This window comes from Scleropages formosus, unplaced genomic scaffold, assembly GCF_900964775.1.
Source record: "Scleropages formosus unplaced genomic scaffold, fSclFor1.1, whole genome shotgun sequence".
Taxonomy (NCBI): domain Eukaryota; kingdom Metazoa; phylum Chordata; class Actinopteri; order Osteoglossiformes; family Osteoglossidae; genus Scleropages; species Scleropages formosus.
Window position 1 is genome coordinate 52,899 of NW_021641050.1, and position 7,991 is coordinate 60,889.

At 44.3% G+C, this 7,991-nt stretch overlaps 1 protein-coding gene across 2 annotated transcripts; it reads right to left on the reverse strand.

The window, feature by feature from the left end:
* Positions 1–2,121: 2,121 nt before the first annotated feature.
* On the reverse strand, positions 2,122–7,620 carry LOC108922262 (homeobox protein engrailed-1-B). Of its 2 annotated transcripts, none has more exons than XM_018732304.2 (2): positions 6,383–7,620; positions 2,122–3,101 (listed from the first exon to the last, which is right to left on the reverse strand). In XM_018732304.2, exons 1-2 carry the CDS (start codon positions 6,918–6,920, stop codon positions 2,782–2,784), a joined length of 858 nt encoding a protein of 285 aa, XP_018587820.1. In that variant the 5' UTR covers positions 6,921–7,620; the 3' UTR covers positions 2,122–2,781. The 2 variants fall into 2 exon arrangements, with proteins under 2 accessions (XP_018587820.1, XP_018587819.1); XM_018732303.2 differs by having other exon boundaries at positions 2,122–3,113.
* Between the last annotated feature and the right edge of the window lie 371 nt (positions 7,621–7,991).

The following is a 7,991-nucleotide window of genomic DNA, read 5'->3' on the forward strand; positions in this document are numbered from 1 at the left end:
TCAGAAAGGTTAGCTTTGGTAAATTACTGGCCAGAGACTTTGCAATGGAAAAATGTTGTATGTGGAACATATAAAAGTTAATAACGCTTAAACACTTAATAATAATAATAATAATAATAATAATAATATCACACATTTTGTTGTTGTCGTCTGTAAATATAAAGGTAGATAAATCATTTTTATATTTTTAAAGTTAATGTTAAGCAACAAAAGAAAAAAATAGAAATAATTACTTCAGAATACGTTATTTTTTTACTTCTCCAGATAACCTTTAACCCAAATGGGTGGATCCCGTTAAGGTCCGCTTAGATTAAAGGACACTGATAGAAAGGAACATGTTATCAGACTGGGCGGGGAGGGGGGGGGGGGGTGCCGGGAGACGCGAATAAATTAGCGGGCACTAAAGAAGGCGCTCACGATGCCCACAAATGAAGCTCGCAGTTACAAACATCAGTGCGGGTCACACACAAGGGAAATAAAGGGGGATGAAGGTACAGTATATCCTCTCACGCGTGCAAAACCTTATTCCAAAGGATATGAAGAAGCCCATGATGAAAAAAGGCGCAAAAGCTCCCGTGGAAATCTTTTTCTCCTTCTTCTTCTTATTCTTCTTCTTCTTCCTCCTCCTCCACACTCGAGTTGTCAAAATATTGCGCTCTTGTTACGCATTAAGCTTTAATAATTAGCCGTGGTTACATTTCGGCTTTTCTCCTAATTTCCTCACACTTTTCTCACATTTTCCCAAGGAACAGAACAGAGGATCATCGACTTCTGCATTAAATATAAAAATACTTCGATTAAATATTTGCCTGTAAATGATAATGTAATGTTTTACAGCCATAGTTAAACCACAAAACCGCGAATCCGATAATACGGGGAAAAAACCTTAAACTTCAAATCCTTTGTGTAAGGTGCACTTATTTTAATCTATTTATTTTAAATTGCTAAAATTAATAATACATCTTTATATTGCAAAATAAAGCATTTTTTAAATGGGCTCGGCAAAACATGCTCGATAGCCTCACATGCAATACGTAAATATTTCTAGTGTTTCTTCGTCATTCCATTTTTCCGCAAGGTTAATAAAGTATTCTTCTATCCTTTAATATCATGCCTCGTCCTGTCATCCGCGTAACTTTTATAAAAACAGTTCTAGTTAAAATTTAATACATACATTTATAGAGGACGAAACAACTGCGCCGAAACATTGAACAAATAGTTGAAACTGAAGTCGACATATCCAAAATATAACATGTCAATTTAGTTGACGATTAAAAATTTAAAAAATTAAAAAATAGTATATATTTAGCATTTTTTTCTGGTACCTTTTAAACTTATTTCTGTATTTGTTAATTTCCAAATTTTAAGATGAAGTCTAGATTCTTCGTCTCAATACAAAATCGTTCCGCTGAAAAAAGTTCCATTATGATTAAATTGATTTAAGATGTAACTCTGACGCACCCGGATGTAATATTAAACATAACTGGATAAATTCGTCGGCTGTGTCAGTGTCTCCCCGAGAAGGTGTAAATAATGATGATGATGATGATGATGATGATGATGATGATGATGGATAAACAAGTCCAAAGAGCACCAGCAGCCGCGTTAGCGGTGCTATTGAAGGTGAGAGACTGATGCGCTTCCACACCGGACCCCACGCTGACTTACCGCATGACCTTGAGGGGAGCGCGTGACCTCATCGTCTGGCCCCGCGAATCCGCTCTTGGGGGTCGCGCCTCGGCTCAGCTCAGCTCGGCTCGGCTCAGCTTGGCTCGACTCGGCTCGGTTCGGTTCAGCTCAGCTCAGCTCAGCTCGGCTCGGTTCAGCTCGGCTCCCGCTGACTATATAGGGGGGCCGCTGAGCGGAGGGGACCCGGGACGCGCGCAAAGCGCCTCTCGCAGTCGCTCACCGTAATGCGGCGCGCTGGAGAACAGGGCCACGTCGGCCCGTGATTCGCTTTTCTCTCAATGCACTTTTTCATGGGCTTTTCACCATTTTCACCAGAGTCGCTTTACGACGTGTCCACAGTTCACACGCATCATGTTAGGAGTGGGAGAAAGTGTTGTGCCACGCGCTGGAAAGAAATCGTAAGCATAACTAAAAGCAATCTGCAGCTCCCGCCATAAAATTATTTATTTATGAGCAACACGTCTCCTCTTGTGTTCATGTTACACTTACAGTACAAAGTTAAATTACTCCATAGGTGAAGCAGGTTGAAAAGTTTAACATTCAGATTTGCATTACATAGGTGGCGGTCTGTCGCGCGGCTCGAATAACATTAAACTCAAGGGAAGAAATGAACCGAAAGGCCATTTAACACTTTTATTTCAGACTACATATTTTCTGAACATATTAAAATCTTTGGCTTGAAGCGACGGTCCAGGAACGCATTTTGTTGAATCTGAATTTAAGTGAGGGTTAAAGAGACAGAAATCACATAGAAAAAATCCTAATGAGTCAGACACTTTCTAAAACAGTGAGCAACAACATCATAAAGAAGAAATAATTTTAAAAAATCTCCAGCAAGTAGGGATCAATACAGACATACCCTTACCTGAAATTAAATATATACAACGTCATATTGTTTGGCTATATATAGATTTCTTTTCCTTTTTTTGTCATCAATGATCGTTATTTATATACTTATGCCTATATACTATGCGATAGACGGAGATTTGATTTAAATAGCACCTGTCCCGCTCCACGTGCGTGTTCTTAAAAAAAAAGCGAGGCGAAGCGCTCGCTCCCGCGAGGCCGGGGCCCGCGAGGCCCTTCATTCCTTCATTCACTCTCCCCGTTGTCCTCTTGGATCGTCGTGGTGGAATGGTTGTATAGTCCTTGTGCCATGAGCTGGAGCGCCAGGCCGTTCTTGTAGCCGCTCGCTTTTTTAATTTTCGCCCTCTTGTTCTGGAACCAGATTTTGATCTGCGACTCGTTCAGGTTCAGTTCCTGCGCGAGACTCTGCCGCCGCTGCTCCGTGATGTAGCGGTTCGCCTGGAACTCCGCTTTCAGTCTCTGCAGCTGCTCGGCCGTGAAGGCGGTGCGGGGCCGCTTGTCCTCCTTGTCGTTCTTCTTCTTCTTCAGTTTCCGAGTCCTCGGTCCTGGTGTGGAGACAACAGTGAAACGAGCACGTAAACATGGGCGACCCTGCCGAGAGACAGCGCTCGCAGCTCGCGGAGCTGGGCAGCCGCCACCCCCCCCCCCCCCCACCCCCAGCATCCCCCCAACAACCCCGCCGCCTAACCTCCTTCCGTGTCATTTGCTCGGGAGGAGAGCGGCGGACACTTCCCCAAGGAGTGAGCGAGTAAATGAATGAATAAGTGAATGAGCGAGTGAATGAGTGAGTGACCCAAAAAAGTGCGTCCCGCGCGCGCGCCGACGCACCCACTTCCCGTCGGGATGGCGCGCAGAAAGGCGACAGCGCGCGCCTTCCACGGGCCCGCAAACATCTTTCTTTGCACGAAGCCATGCCTTTACACACACACAGACAGACAGTGCTCGCATGTTGCGAACGAAACGTCATGCTACCCGGAAATGTTCTCGTGCAAATGGCACGTGAAGGCCAAAGAGAACGTCGCCACGGCGGAACGGCCGAACACACACGCGGGAAAGCGTCTCATTTCCTTCCATTTCACACGTAGTGTCACCAACAGAGCATTTTCTTCAGTAATGTCATTAATTCTATTTCCCGCCTTAGTAAAGTCGCCAAACATTCCAAATATACAAAGAACAACTGAATGCGTATGCAATTTTCTTGCCATTTCCCATTAAGGCCAGGATATGATGTTTCAAATGCTGTGCACCCTTCTTCGAAACCAGAAATATGACACGTAAATAAAGTTTGTACGTGTTACATGTGAACATTTCTTCTTATTACTATTATTATTATTATTATTATTAGTAGTAGTAGTAGTAGTAGTATTAGTGGTAGTAGTAGTAGTAGTGTTGTTGTTAATAATAATAATAATAATAATAATAATAATAATAATAAATTCATTCGTGTATTTTTTAATGTTACACATATTACATATTGCCTTGATTTCGCCACGAGGAGCCTGTGTAGTTATTAGCATAGGCTACATTTCACAGTGTTTTATTTTCTTAGCGTAGGCTACTTCTTAAAATGCAAACTTTTGCATTTTACTACTATTTTACTAAAATTTTGTAAGATAATTCGTAGACGTTCAGAACGCAAAACGCATTCACGGTAAATAAAAATGGCTTTCTTTGGTAATAACAATACGCGCAAATATTTCAATGAAATGGACGTATCTCACTAAATAACAAGTAATATGTTAAGATCGAGCTCCATTAACACTACAAGATGAAGTCAGTGAAAAAAAAAAAAGCTTGAAAATACAACCTGAAATTTTAAGTAAAACAGTGACTATTTTAAAGTCACGGCTCAGTAAAAAGACAATTGACAGGTTCAAATAACATGTTTTTTTTTTTCGTTAAACTGTGCTTCTTAAATGGTTGGGCCTACTGAAGTACTAATACATTTTCTTTGTTAGCAGTTTCATAAATTGCAATATTAAAATACGCGAACATGTCCGTAACTTTAAACAGGCCGGTAACAGGTATCATAGCTATCCACATTAATATCTGAAATAGATGAAAGCAGTGATAGGGAAAAAAAAACACAACACACACTTCCGACATGATGATCCACAAAAAAAGAGAATATAACTCTTGCACTGCAAAATGATCAGCGGTCAATGTCAATATCAATATAATATCACATGTATTTGCTAAGCATTTCCCCCCCCCCCCCCCCACACACACGCACACAGGACTGAAACGAACGAGCGTCCTAATACTGTAGTCAAGTGTGAGGAATGATAGCTCAATCAGTCAGTAAATCAATTTAATCAATCAGTGCATTTTTTGCACCTTTTCAAGAACACTTGTTGTCAGGTTATTGACGTCCGGGACAACTACCTGCAAATTAATTATGCTCAAAGAAAAGTATTAAGTATTCCGAAGACACAGCAACCCGAGCAGCAAACACACACCAAATACAAGGCCGAGTGTGAGTGAACCTGCGGGCACATTGGAGTCTCCCTCGTGACCATCTGCATATTCACGCACGTTCCATCTTTTTTTTTTTATTTCTTTTCTGTCTTTCTTTCTTTGTGACACCCTACAATTGCCGTAGAATAAATCAATAAAAATGCCTTGTACCATTTTTATAAAAAGGTCGCCATTCGCGGGTGGTAGCAGTTTGAACTGAACTGAAATAAATCTTTTAAAATAAATGCACAAGTATTTCTTTTTGTTCCAAAAAAAAAGTGTAAAAAAAAGAAAAACACTGACTGAAAAAAGGGTAGTAATTTTTCTAGTTTATACGTTATTTGAAAAGTCATGTCAACACGTATTGTTATGCAAATACAATATATAACACTCCCAACTATTTCAGCTGTAATGTCATAGATTGTTTATTTATTTATGTTTATTTTTCGTAAATTATTCTTAAATTATTTTGCTATTTAATTCAGACAGTAATTCTCATAGTTTTCTTACATAATGGTAACGTCAATAAATTCCCTAGTAAAAACAAGTTTACTGTAGTAAGTGCACAATGTGGATTAAAAACAGTGTGTGAGTGACAGAGAGTGTGTTCCACTGATGTGTGGATGAGTAACCCATTGTAAGTAGTGTATCTAGCAGTGTAAGTCACCTTGGTGAATAAGGTGTGTTGGCTGGTAACACTACATAGAGTTCACTGGAAGTCGCTTTGGAGAAAAGCGTCTGATAAATAAATAAATGTAAATGTAAATGTAAAAATAGCCGCTCTCTAACGAGCTGGGCCTTAAAAGAGGAAAATCGCGAGGGTTTTTCTGCTTGATCGTCGGAGAGTTTTCAGGTAAAAGCAGCTGCTGGGGCTTTTTTACCAAAAGGAAGTACCGTCCAGGTACACAGTCACTGCAGGCTTTTCGGAACTCAGCTGACAAGAATCAATAGTTTTTGAAAGCAAACGGGAGTTTCGAGCGCGCGGCCTAAAGGCCTACTTGTAGCTTCGAAAACAGCGTCGTGCTTGCATTAAACTCAGCAATAATTCGTGCAAAACTGCAGATAATCCGTTTATATTACTGTAACAAGGCACTGGGATGCGAGAGAATGTTGTGGCTTCTCCATCCGTCTTTCCCTCTCTCCACACACACACACACACACACACACGGAGGGAAGAGAAACACACTCGTCTCGTGTGTGTGTGTGTGTGCGCGCGCGCGCGTGCGTGTGCCAGCGAGAAAGAGATGCCTGGTGTCCCAGGTACGCGCTCGAGTGTATGATCGCGCGCTGCTTATTAGCCTCTCCTGACACGTGTCGAGGAGGAAGCGGCACCTGCGAGCCCGTCGCCGTCAGGAGCCTCGTGCCTTACCAGATGACGGTCTGTCCGAGTACCTGGTGCAGTAAACCCAGGCAGGCCAGAGCAGCGGCTGCGACTCCTTCATGGCAGCAGATCCTCCGTTAGTCGCGTTCACGACCATGATGGACGTGGCGTTCTCGCCGTACTTTCCCGCCGTAGTAGATCCATTGCCTTCTCCCTGCTTCGCAGAATTCTGCTTTGCGGGGGGCAACGAGGAGGAGGACGAGGACGAGGAGGACGAGGAGGACGAGGACGAGGTGCTGTCACTGCTGCAGTTGGAGTCCTGGCACTGCGTGCTCGGGTGCGACGGCCTTACAACCAGCGGGTTCACGTTCTCCCTACCCGACGTGTGCGCGCGCTCGCGGCCGCCCGCCTCCTTCTTGCAGCCGAAGTCCGGCCGCAGGATGTTGTCGATGAAGAAGTTGGTGGTTCTGTGGACCTGCTGCCCCACTTGCTGGGGCAGAATGGGCGGCGATGGCAGGTTCGGGGACAGAGACACGCTCTCCCCGTCGCTCGACTCTCGGCTGCTCTGATCCTTCTGCTCTTCCATAACTGGACCCAGTTGGAACGGCTGCCGAGGCGCGCGCGCGGATATTTGTATCCAGTTACAGCGGAAGCGTAGCGATGTGGAAGCGCCGCGGAAATAATAAGGCAGACGACCAGTCGGTAAATTTAGGCAACACTCTCTTCTTCTAAACGGGCGGCATCCTGCGGTCGCGCGCTTCCAAGTGTCATAATGTGGCCGCGCGACGAGGCTGACGGCAAGCAGCACAGCGCGCGCGCTCCCCCGGAGTCCGAGTCCGAGTCCGTGCCCGTGCCCGTCTCCAGTCTGTGACAGTTCGCTCTTCGCAAACTCTCCTAAAATCGCCGTGCCTCCCAAACACTTTTTTTACGACGACCGGAAGCACGTGAAACTACACACACGTGAAATGGGCCAGTCAGCGGCGGGGCTGCGCTCTGACAGGGGCGACGGCAGCCAATCGCATTTTACAACTCGGTGTAAATGAAGAGTAGCTCTGCTGTAGAGGGGCGACGACGGCGCCCCGGCGGCACAAAAGCGCTGCGCGTTCGCTGTCGCTGTCGCTGTCGGCCGAGGGAGGCGGGACACGGGACACCGGACACGGGACACGACATTTTCGGAGGGCTTCTGCACGAGCCTGTGCACAACACAAGTCGAAACAAATACACGTGTCCCACTTAGAATTTAAGAGTGGACACTTGGAGTTTAAGTCAATGTGAATGAAATGCCCGTTCAGGTAAGTATCCTCATTGCGCAAAGAAACTGCCCTCACATTCCGATCCAATTTGTTCCGTGGAATCACACACACACACACACACACACACACACACACACACACACTCTCGCACCGCGAGTCGTCCCCAAATCTGCAGCAAACACACTCCTTTGTTCTCAGTGGAAACTCGCGGGATAAGAGGCCTGCTGCACCTGGAAATGATTCTTCTGTCTCTAGCTCGATTATAATGTTATAAAATCATAGTTAATAAGTCATAGACAAATTTATAAAATTACTTTATAAGTTATTTTATAAAGTCTTAGACTGCAAACGCTAAATATGTCTGAGCGGTTTCTTCTAGAGTCACTGTAATGCGATGAACGGAA

Coding starts and splice junctions, on each gene's coding strand:
- LOC108922262 (XM_018732303.2), bottom strand. CDS start 6,920: ATGGAAGAGCAGAAGGATCAGAGCAGCCGAGAGTCGAGCGACGGGGAG. Junction 3,114..6,382: donor CTCGGACAGACCGTCATCTG/GTAAGGCACGAG, acceptor GTTTCACTGTTG/TCTCCACACCAGGACCGAGG.